Source organism: Delphinus delphis, chromosome 19, assembly GCF_949987515.2.
Source record: "Delphinus delphis chromosome 19, mDelDel1.2, whole genome shotgun sequence".
NCBI lineage: Eukaryota > Metazoa > Chordata > Mammalia > Artiodactyla > Delphinidae > Delphinus > Delphinus delphis.
The window spans coordinates 45,994,710-46,006,898 of NC_082701.1; the positions used below are offsets into that span (position 1 = coordinate 45,994,710).

The window sequence follows — 12,189 nt, forward strand, 5'->3', positions numbered from 1 at the left end:
GAATTGGTTCACTGCAGCCCTGCTGTGGGGAGATGTGAACGCCGTGCTTCTCACTGTCGGTGATGTTCACTCTGACCCTGGTCCTGCCAGCACCTTGCTGTGGGCAGTTGGGGCCACACCTTCATCAGTAGCCTGTAAGTCTCAGCATCAGGGACCCCGATGGATTTAGTCATGACCACTGACCATGCTCCCAACAGACAGTGTTGGGAAGAGGCTGGCCTGGCCTGGGCCAGGAGGGCCACCTGGCCTGATGGCCACGCTAGCTGCTGGATACCCCACCTGAAGACTGGCTGCCCCTTGTCTCCTCCCTGTCGTGCCTTGATCCCAGGATATACCTTTTGGAAAATCTTTTGTGGTCACCATTTTGTTTCAGGGTATCAGAACTACAAAATGAACCAGAGTATATCATAATACCCTTTAACATATGCCAAATTTCATAGAAAGTTAGCAAATTCCTTGGAAGATTATAGAGCAGATAAGAAGTCAGCCAAGGAGCCAAGTTGACCAGAGACCGTCCCAGGCCTGTGCCCTTCCCCCTCTTCACTTTATCACTCAGGTCCTTTTAAGACCCTTGGTAACTGATTGACAGTCAAACACTGAGGGTGAGCTTGAGAGGGGACAGGCTCACCTGCAAAGACCTTCCTAACTGATCCATGCGATGCATCATCTTTTGCTCTTTTTTTGACAGATGCTATTTGACATCTGTTAGAAATCTAGACTGAAAGAGCCTTAAGGACAGGGCTTGTTTTGTTTTTTACTATTCCAGCCCCAACAAGCTTATAACACCCTGTGCTTAACTGTTACTGGAAGAAGGGAGTTGCCAAGCCTTCTAACTAATTGCCTAAACTCCTGACCCTTTAGGAGGGATTTAAAATAGTCTGTAAATTAAGGGACTTCCCTGGCAGTCCAGTGGTTAGGGCTCCACGCTTCCAGTGCAGGGAGCATGGGTTCGATCCCTGGTTGGGGAACTAAGATCCCACATGCTGCGCTGCACGGCCAAAAAAAAAAAAAAAAGTCTGTAAATTAAAATGCCTTGAAATTAAAAGCAAATGTCTAGGTATGATTTAACTATGCCCACGTGCATTATTAGGGACTCGACGATTAGATTTAAGGTTAAACATTATATTCAGCCTCTATGAAAGCACTGAAGTGAAAATCACCTTAAAATGGTGAATTTTATGTTAATTATATCACAATTTTAAAATACCAAGGGTTTTAGAAAATATTGTCTGAGTTTAGTTATAAATCATCTTCATGTTTCAGGTAATTTGTTTACCAAAAAGAGAGACGGAGGGAGAGTAATACATGCTTGTTAAAGCTCAAATAAATTCTAAAAGAACAATCTCTTCTTTCTCAATTACTCTAAATCCCTCTCCCCAGAGATGTGCACTGTTTAACAACTTGGGGTATAATTTGAGACTCTTCCAAGCATACACGTGCACACGTGCGTGCGCGCGCGCGCGCACACACACACACACACACACACACACACACTGGGTTTTTTGGTTTGTTTGTTTTACCAAAAAACAGACAGTGTTGCCCATGTGTCTGAAGAGGACTTTATTTAGTGCTTCTCATGTGATCAGCATTTATCCACAAGTGTTTTTCAAGCTCCGTCTTGGTGCAGGGCCTTGGGAAAAGATGAAAAATTGAATCAGACAGGTGCTTACGTTCTATTAGGAGAAAGAAACCTATGCATAACTGTCACAACATAAGATATGAACATGGTGGTACCAAGAACAAAAGAGGGGTTCCAGTGATGTTAAACCAGGTGCAAATAGTCCTGTACTTACTGTCCTATCAACTGAAGCCTCCAAGCCGTCTCTTTAAGAACAGATCAGGAACTGGGCTGGAGTAAAGTGTTTATGGAATGAGAAATGCAGAAATTGTGGAACTTTCACCTCATAATGAAAGCTCTCTCCTCCAGAGAAAGGAAATAGATTCATCTTAAATTTCAGAATTCCTTCTTTGATAATTTGAAGTGTCCAGCTAGGCCTCAGAAAGGCATGTGTGCAGGCAGACCCAGGCATGGAGGTACTACTGACTAAAGCCTGACCATCTCTTCCCAACAGTAAATTAGACAGCTTGGCTGGCCTGTGGCCCTTGTGGTTCTGAAGGTGGGTGTGGGGAGTCCCGTGTGGTTTAATTAGTAGGAATGAACTTGCCGAATGAAGAATTTTTCCTTCCTGTATGGACTTGAAATCAACTGTCATCACAGCAAAAAGAATGAATCCTTTTAAAATTGGAAAGGCGGTCATTTCTCGGCAAATTTTTGGTTTCACTTAGCAGCCCCAGAGCTCATGGAATATGTCATTTGAGTTCTTTCAAATCTAAACCTAACCTTGTAATTCTCTGTGGGCTCTGACAGCCGCAGAGCAGGAATGAGAAGCATGGTCTGGCTGGCTCCGCCCGAGGGGCCCTTGCACAGAAGGCTGAATTGTGCCGGTGATGGCTCCCTGCAAAGACTTGTTCTTTCATCACAGCAAATCAATCTGAGCAGTAACATGGCCCCCTAAATAGCAGGAGTCTATGTCCACCCCTCAGGGTTTTATAACATTTGCCAGTAGGATGGTGGTACAGGCGTTACTTTGAGGGCTTCATTGGAGACTAGGGGAGAAGGGTGAAGCCTTGTAATTTGATGGGTGCATTGCTTACATTTCCTGGGGAGCTCCCAAAGAGACGGTATAGTAGGGACAGGATCTCACTTGTGATTAAAAAGAATTCTTTTTGTGAGTCTTCGAAGTCCTGTGCTCCCCGCTTTTTCCCTCCGGAGAGTTGCTTCACTGAGAGAGGCACAGCCACGGTTCTGCCTTCGTGACTTGCCCACCCCGATTAAGCACTAACGACAGCCCCCATGTGCTGAGCTTCCCCTATGAGCCGACCGTTGTGTGAAGCTGCTCTATAGACATGCTTTGCGTGCATTACTTCATTAATTCTCATGACAGCTCCGTGCAGCGGGTGTTGATATCCCTTCACATTGCAGCTAGAAGGACTGAAGCGTGGAGAAGTTAAGCCACATACCCAAGCGGTAGAGCCTGGGTGCGAACCCAGCCCCGTCCCTCAGTCAGTGGTTGCACCAGCCACACAGTTGCTCGGGCCAGAAAGCGCACGACTCTCGATTCCTTTCTTTTCTTTCTCCTCACATCCACTCTCTCACCAAGTCCTCTTGACTCTCTCTCCTAAAGATGCCCCAGGTCTGGCCACTTTTTTCCATCTCCACAGCTCTAGCTTAGCCCACTCCCACATCAGCCCCACCTGGCACGCTGCAGCAACCTCTTCGCACTCTAAAACTGGATCCTACCGCTGCCCTGTTTAAAACCCCCAGTGACTGCCCAGTTGCCGTGAGAAGAAAACCTAACCTTTCCCACGGCCCACGACAGCCTGTGTGATTGGGTCCTGGCTGCCCCGCCCCCTCACCCTGTCCTACTTTCATTCCAGCCTTTGCATGGGATCCCCCTGGTGAGAATGCTCTTCTCCAGATCTTTGCCCGGCTGGCTCCTTCTCCTCATTCAAGTCTCTGCTCAAAAATCCACTCCTCACAGGGGCCCTCTCGGATCACCATATGAGAAGCCCTTCCCCAGCCTCACCCACAGCCCAGCCCAGTTCCTACATTGTATTTTCATCACAGTGCCTCCCTTCTTTATCTTGCTCACTGCTGCATCTCCGGTGCCCAAGAGTGTGCCTGGAGCTGAGCAGATGCTCAGCACAAGACTATGGAATGGATGGCGTCACGTGCTGGTCCCTTTGCCTAGAAAGCCCCGGCCATCCCGTGCCCCTCCCACACTGAACTGTGGAGCATCCTTCAGTTCTGGCTCAAACGTCGTTTCCTCAGGGAAGTTTTCTGTGACCCTCTGTTGCATCCTTTCGTCACCTTTGCTTTTCCTGCAAATAATCACATATGCTTGTGTGATTATTTGGTTAGAGTCTGTCCCTCCCACCTGACTGTAAGCTCCCTGAGGGCAGAGGGTGGTCCACCTTGCTCCTTGTTTTCCTCGTCGTGCCCAGCACATCCCTTTGTCGAATGGGTGAATGGAGGAGTGAATCCCTTTTCTGGTATCAGCTTGGTCCCCGGTTGGAATGTGTGTGCCTGAAATGAACAAGAAGTTCCTGAGTGCCCCTGACTCCCTGGTAATCTCATCAGTATGTGACTAGAGAGAGACTGCGGGAATAGGAAAGACACCTTTCCTTTTGGGAATCTCCTGACCCGGTGACACCAACAAGTAGTCCACATTATACTGCCTGAAATGTTGCTCTGCTTTTTCAGTGTTGCCTTTTATGTTTCCTTCTTAGTACTTATGTCCACCCATTGGATACCCCACCGGTGAGCATGGAGCCCAGGAACACCCTCAGTCCACTTCACCAATGTCCCCTTTTTGTCATATTTCCAGCAACACATTGTTTTTAAAATGAGGCCCACCTGTCTATAATTGTGAGACGTTATTATCAACCCTGGTAGACCTAGCAATAGATGAGGAACGTTTGGTTCAAAAATTCATATCCTGTTTCTGTGGCTGAATGATTTTGAACAAAGCTTTTCACTTCAGTTGCTGGCTTGCTCTTTACACATCCAAAGGACTGAAAGACTCAGAATCATAGAGATTCAGCTCCTCAGTATGATCCCCAAACCCACTGTTGAGCCAGTGGGATCAGGAATCCAGTGCTACTAACTAATTTAACTTGTTGTTGAAGCTTAGATTCCCTTTCTCACCCTCACCCTAAAATACCAGCAACCCCCACAGTGACAACTAAAACTTAGAAATATGGCTTTCAAAGAAACATTTCTAAAAATATCCTAATTTTGAAAATGAATGTAAATTGCTTTACATTTATAAGGATTTTTTTTCCATATCAGGCAAAGAAGCCAAAGTTCGGAGTGTATACATTTGAAATGTTTGCTGGGTTCTTAGACCATATTGTTTCTCCAGAGGATACCACAAAAATCATTGTCCTACTGCTGATTACCTAGAGCTAATACATTAATCACAGGGCTTTCTTCATGCCCCAAGGCTCTGGCTAGCTACATAATAGCGTCCAAGTGTTTGGGCCAAGAATTAAGTAGTTGACATGAATGTAAGTGGAATTGTCTTAAAGCGGAAACCAGACACAGGTGTGGTTTTTGTTTTTGTGTTTAAGTTTTATTTTTCTGGGTTGGTTGTTTGGTTCTTTTTTTTTTTTTTTCTTCTTCTTCCTTTCTTTCTTTTTTGGTAATATCTTCAGCTGATGTCCTGGCACTTGACAAAGTCATTCACACACTGTGGTCCATCTGCCTTCCCTCTTGGCGTAGGGATTAGTTCAAGCTGCTCCACTGATATATGCTCAAATGTCATAAGTACTTTTAGAAGCTCCTCTCCACCCAGCTTCTTGTCTCCAGAGAGTCATTCCTTTCCCCTTCCCCTCTTCCCCAGCACCAGCCAATCCCTTTTATCCTGCTTGTCCACTTAGTTCCCTTTCTGCTAGAACTCCCAGCTCCCTGGCATAAATAACATCCTGAGGTAGAATTTGTAAAAAATTCCAAAGATCTGCCTCGATTCTGTTGTCACATTGGACTCATCATCGGTAATATGTATCACGTGCTTCTCCTAGGGTTTCACATGCTTTATCACATTTAATCACTCAAGTAGTCCTGTAACTCTATCCTCCTCATTCAGCAGATCGGGCCGCCGGGGCTCAGAGAAGCTAGGCGGTTTGGCCAGCGCAGCAGCGTTGGAGCTAAAAACCCACATCTCCTGCCTCCAGCTTTCCCGCTAGCCCAAGGTCCCACTTGATGACATCTTTTGAAAGAATGGTCGCATTCAGGAGCTGGGGAGTAACTTCTCTCAAGATTTTATTGTGGTTGTTGTAATGAGACTTATTTGGGAAGGGACTTCTCTCTATAATCTAGAACACAAAAGATTAGCTCTATAGTTTCTTTTTAAAAATTTTTTCTTTTTTTTTTTTGTCTGTGTTGGGTCTTCATTGCTGCGCACGGGCTTTCTCTAGTTGCGGCGAGCGGGGGCTACTCTTCGTTGCGGTGCGCAGGCTTCTCATTGCGGTGGCTTCTCTTGTTGCGGAGCATGGGCTCTAGGCACGAGGGCTTCGGTAGTTGTGGCTCACGGGCTCTAGAGCACAGGCTCAGTAGTTGTGGCGCACGGGCTTATTTGCTCCACGGCATATGGGATCTTCCCGGACCAGGGCTCGAACCCGTGTCCCCTGCATTGGCAGGCGGATTCTTAACCATTGCGCCACCAGGGAAGTCCTACAGTTTGTTCTTGAATTCAAACCCATCTGGCATTTTGACTCATTCATATTTATGAAGACCTGTGACGTGCCAGACACCAGAGATAGAAACAAGACATGTGATTCCTGCTGTCACAGAAGCTAGTGGGGAGAAGACAAATAAATGAGCGGTTGTGGTATTTTAGTAAATACCTGGGTAGGGGACATACCGGGGTGATGGGAGCGTGTGACTGGGACCTATAACCCAGACTTGACAGGTGAGAAAGGCTTCCCAAAAGAGGGGACTTCTGACTTGAAGACTGAAGGATGATGGAGAATCTTAGGCAGCTTGGGATTGGGGTTGGGTGGGCAGTAAGGTTTCAGGAAGAGGAAGAAGCAGTGTGAAGGCCTGGAGGTGAGAATGTGGTCCAGGTTGTCTCAGTTTTTGCTCATTAGATCAGATTTCATGATGTAGCTGTTGGAGAGACTTGGAAAAAGCAGATCAGTGGGGAAAGCTACTGACCACGCTCAGAAAATACCTATCTGTTTCTCACATCTAATCAACAGAAAAAACTCGAGTCTCCACTCGCATCCACCAATCCCTTCCTAGAAGATGAACCAGCACCAGAGATGGAGGAACTGGCGATGGAAAAAGGAGACGTAGAGCAAGTAAGTCTGGTTTGCATTTCCCTGTGCGACCTACCTAATGTTTGTTTCTGAAAATGGGTCTGCTTGCTCTAAATATGATCCCTTGGCTGTTGACCACATTCAGAGATTACAACCTTGGTGGTCTTTATAGAAGGCCTTGATCTGAAAGTGCGTTTAGAAACCGGAGTGAAAGAGCAGCCCTTCCTGCCCCACCCCTTGGCTCCCGAATGGCACACCGGCCTTAGCAACACGGCCAAGCTTAATTAATTAGCCCACGTGGTGGGGCAGCAGAACTCTGCCCTGCCTCCTTCATCATCTCCCAAGCTTGTCAGCTTAGCTTTCCATTGTCCCCTGATCTGGTCTGGTGATGACATGGGTGACTGAAAGATCCCGGGTGAAGTTAGCAGCACCGTCAGCCAGGAGAGGTCTCTGCTCAGCACAAGCCGAGCACCTTAGTCTGGAAGCCGGTGGAGAGGCCTGGAAACACCATGGTGACCAACGGCATATTTGGAGAGTTACTTTTCAGAGCGCACCAGCACTTTCATTTCCTTCAGCTTTTTCTGTCCAACTCTAAATTTCCTCTCCCTTCATCCCACAGAATGGTGTTTTTGTTTCACTGACATTTTATGGTGAGAGAGCTTAGAGCAATAAATCAGGACTTTTCCTGTCTGGATTAGTGATCCTTCTTTTTAATTTTCTACACTTGGCTGCTAGAGGATTATTTTATGGTATTGTTTTTGCTCCAGACATCACCGAAAGGGAGGCCTACTGGGAAGAGCAGCTCTGGGAAACCCGTAGCCACGCACTTTGCAGTTAACCCTGCATTCCTAGCATGGGGAGGGTAGGTGTACAATCCTGGCAGGAGCCGAGAGAGCAGAGTTTCCAGGAGCAGTTCTGAAGTGACGTCATCAAATGTGTCTGATCCATCGATTAAATAATTATAATAACATGGATGCCTCACATTTTCATGGTGCTTTATGGTTTAGAATTCCTTTCCACGCTTTATTCCCTTTCATCCTCACAATGCCTGCCTTTCCTTCCTTCTGTAGGATTTTATATGGGAGCTGCAGGTTAAGTGACTAGCCCAGGGTTACGCAGTTTGAAAGTGGAGGAGCTGAGACCAGAAGCTAGGTCTAGAAGTCAGAGACTAGAATTCCTTTTCTGGCGTTCCTTCTATTACATCGGTGATGTCTCCCTGAAAAGTGGAGGACATAGAAATGCATCCCGTGAATAAAAGTGAATGGATAAAACTGAAGGGATACCTCGAGGCCGTATCCCAGAGATCTATGGGATTAGACGTAATTGATTTAAAGCCATCATATCAGCTAGGCTGGGAGAAAACAAAAGATTTCTTCTAACTAAAGAAATGCGTCTCTCACATTTTGGGAGGAGGGACTGGGGTGGGAAAGAAGACTCTGGGTGTGGAGCTCATCCTTCCCATGTATCCTCCACCTGCGCCTGGCACCTGCACCCTCTGAGCTGGTCGTGTGTAGCTGGGACGTTTTCAGGGCCCTCATGTCTCCCCAGTACAAGTGGCTGCCATTGTCATGTCCAGAATTGTGTAGCTGAACACTCAGATGCTGCCGTGAAAAGTCATCCCTTCCGCTAGTCATCTCTGCATATTATTAAACTGGATTATGATAGCCCCCATTAGCTACAAAATCAGTTTTTCCAGGTAACATATGATTTTTCTTTCTTGTGGAACTTTTTACTCGTCTTTTAAGCTTGAGGTTACTGTCTTAAAGACAAAGACCTGCTCATTCTAAGGACACAGAGCACAGGTACACAGGGTAAAGCAGAGTCACGTGACGGGGAAGATGCCAGCCTCTGGTTTGCCACTAGCTGCCCGCATGACCTTAGGTGGGTTTTTACTCTCTCTAGACTTCCTCGTTTCTCCACGTGTAGAGAGCCAGTGGTTTTCCAGCTGTATTCCTTGCCCTGTCAGATGTCACTGTGGGGAGTTGGGATGAGACCAGGGCCCCAGGTCCCTCCAAATACAGCAGTTCTGTTTTGAGTCACTTTTTTCATGGACTTCCAGGTAAAATTGCTTTTGGATCAGGGGTTCTAGGTGTGTTCAAGAAGAAAGTACTGAAAACCCCTGGACTAAATGATCCACCCACAGCTTCACGGGCTATTACTTGTTAGTAATAAAACTTACACGTCAGTGACTAATGACTCCTCAGCTGCCATCCCGACCTCCCACCACCTCCCCAGCACCTGTCCCACTTGTGGTTGATGATGTGGGAGCTCAGGGCCCCCCTTTTCCCAGCCACTCGCTGGCTTCTGGAGCTGGGCGCACAGGAAGATGAGGAGCCAGGTGGGGCGCTCGGGGCAAGCCCACAGTGCACTAGCGGCAAGCTCGGCCAGAGGTGGCGGGAGGCCCCAGTAGTTGTCCTGGGTTACCCAACCCACTGCATCACTGCAGTTAGCAGACGGGTGGCCCTCAAGGTGAGGGTCGCTCCCTGCTCACCACTGCAGTTAGGCTCTGGAGAAGGGAGCGTGAACTTGAAAAGAGCTATTTAGTTTGAACAATCAGTTGCCAACGTGTTCCCGATGATTAAAAACTGGCATCTGAAGAGGGACTGAGGGTACTCAGAGTATAAAAGGAAGAGAGAAGAAATAAGGAGTTTCTGGTTTTAAAATGTACCCTTCTGGTGATCCGAGCAGTTAGATTTAATCTGTTTACACTGGATAGTAATAAAAGGAAATGGGACCAGCTGCAGACCTCCTTACTGTGACAACAGTAACCTTTTATTATTCCATCAAACTCCAGGAGGAAATAGCTTAAACATCTGCAGCTTTTGGACAGAATTCACACACTCCCAAATCCAGCCTGAGTGCTACTGCTAAATGACTTAGTATATTCTTTAAGCTGAGAAGCAACCCTTTGGGGAGCTGGACGGTACAAAGGGAGACACCAGTATGAGCCGAAATTCCAGCCCATTTCATCTAAATATGAGCACAGCTATGAGGCAGCCAGAGGCAGGAGGCAGCCCTGTGGAAAAAAAGAAAACAGGAAACTTCAGGCAATCCCTCCCATTGTTCCCCTCTTGCTTCCAACTCACGTTGAAAACACTGTAAGAGGACAGAGAGCCATGGCGACAGGGCCCTCCTCACTGCCAGGAGTGCCGTTAGCGGGCAGAGGCTGGGCGGAGCGGACTCCCCTGTGGGGACGGGGGTCGGGCCACCTGCACTGTCTGGTTGTGCGGCTCTCTGAGCCACATCCAGAGGGTTCTGTGGGGACTCATCAAGCACGGGGCCTCTGGGAGACTGATCAAGATGAGTTTGTTGGAATATCATGTGGTCATTTTCCTTAACCATTAGAATCTATGTTTTATACTAAATGAGCTCTTCAGACTTATCCATACATTTTTATCATGTACTTTTGTACATACATAAAAAGGAAAATATAAGCAAAATAAATAGGTTAAGATATTCCTGAGACTTCTTCACATTCAGAGTCTAACTCTGCTGAACCACTTAAAAAAATTTTTTTTTATTTTGAAATAATTATAGACTAATAAGAAGTTGCACAGAGAGGTCCTGGGTACCGACTTCTCAGCTTCCCCCAGTGCTGATGGCTAACATAACTATAGTGCATTATCAAAACCAGGACGTTGGCTCTAACCCTGTTTTCACTCGGGCGTGGATGTCTGTGTTTCCCCACGGTGTGGTCCTCCAGGTCATCCGGAGTGTTGGTGATATGCCGTTTCTCAAAATGCTCCACTACTGTACCTGGGATTATCTGCCACGTTTTTTATTGTTATTTTAAACTTTTTTTCTTTTTTAATAATGTCAAACTTAGAGAAAGTTTTAAGAATATTACAAGGAACTCTCAACTATCTTTCACTTGGGTTCACCAGTTGTTACCATTTTGCTACATTTACTTTTCCATTTCCTCCCCCCTCCCTCTCTCTCTCTCTCTTTCTCTCCCTCCCTCCCTCTCTCTCTTTCAGAACAAGTAAGTTTATAGGTATCACACCCTTTGCCTCTGAGTATTTCAGTATGTATTTCCTTTTTAGGAAATATATTCACTTAAAAAAGATTTTTCACTTAAATTACTACAGATCAAAATCAGAAAACTTAACATTAGTACAATACTATTATCTCATTTACAGACTTATATAAATTTTATAATGTGATTCAAGAGTGATAAATTGAAACATTGTCAGTAGTTGGAAAAGTACACATAAATTAGTAGATAAATAAAGCCAAATACAAAATACACATGTTGATTTAAAACATGACAACATTCTATATTATATAAACTCCCATTTGTAATTTCCAGAAGCTATCCTACAGATATGTGAATATTTTTGTCAAGGGAAGAAAATATAAATAAAGGGAATAATTATAATGTTTATGAAGATTCTATTTTAATTAATGAAAAGATATATGGCTATAGTGGCCATATTTTCCAGTTCTAAAATCAGGATATCTAATCCTACAGAAGTTATTCAGATTAAATCACATTTGTCTATTCATTTATCTGATCATCTTATTGAAAAGAATAGAATAATTTTTTTAAAAAGGTAACTGACTTGGAAAATGTAGAACAAATAGATAAGGACCTTACCTTCACAACCATCATACTGCATCATGGATCCCTCATTTTAAACTAATGGAAATGTGGAAAAACTCCTAAGGCATCTGTGAAATGAAGTGGGACTTTGAATCCAGTCAGTTTAAACTCAATGAACCTGAACTTGAGAGCCTCTTACAGTCTCAGCCTAAGGCCTGACTTTGGCAGTGGCTTCTGGATGATAAGAGAAAATAGCCCAGACTGTAGTTATTCTTAGGAAGAACCAGAGTTTCTTCAAATCCTGCAAAAAAAAATTAAAGACATGGAACTCTTAGAAGGTGAAAAGGGAAGAGAGTTAAACATGAAATTAAATGGGATATATCTGCAGTTGACATTTAATTTTTGGTGATCATTACCAGTTTTTACAGATGCTTTTAACCATTACAACATTTTATTTGTTTTTAATTACTAGAAGAAGGTAATCATTTCTGTCTGTCATTAGGGGGCTTAGCTTTTCCTCTTTTTATTAAAAGATATGAGCCATTCAATTCAACAGGTGTGCTGTGCGTGCCAATTCATATCCAGATAGTACTCTTGTATCAAGCCCAGCAGAGGCTCAAGGACCTCTGTCTATTTTCAGATACCAACAAACAGAAATAGATAGAATTGGCTTTTTTTTTAGGAACAAAAAGAAATATGTAGGAAGATCCTTGTTTATTTTTTAGATGTTTTGAAAGGGAATTTAAGTAGCAAATAATAGTTTTTAAATGCTTGCCTGCCCGGATGACCTTTTTATCAGTGGTTTCCCAGTTTCAGTTGGGGAC

At 44.9% G+C, this 12,189-nt stretch overlaps 1 protein-coding gene across 1 annotated transcript in view; it reads left to right on the top strand.

Moving 5' to 3' along the window:
* Positions 1-12,189, top strand: part of VPS53 (VPS53 subunit of GARP complex) — a 125,528-nt gene that overhangs the window by 59,339 nt on the left and 54,000 nt on the right. The window contains exon 12 of the mRNA XM_059998414.1: positions 6,763-6,864. Coding sequence (XP_059854397.1) covers positions 6,763-6,864 — 102 coding nt within the window. The remainder of the gene's footprint in view (positions 1-6,762; positions 6,865-12,189) is intronic.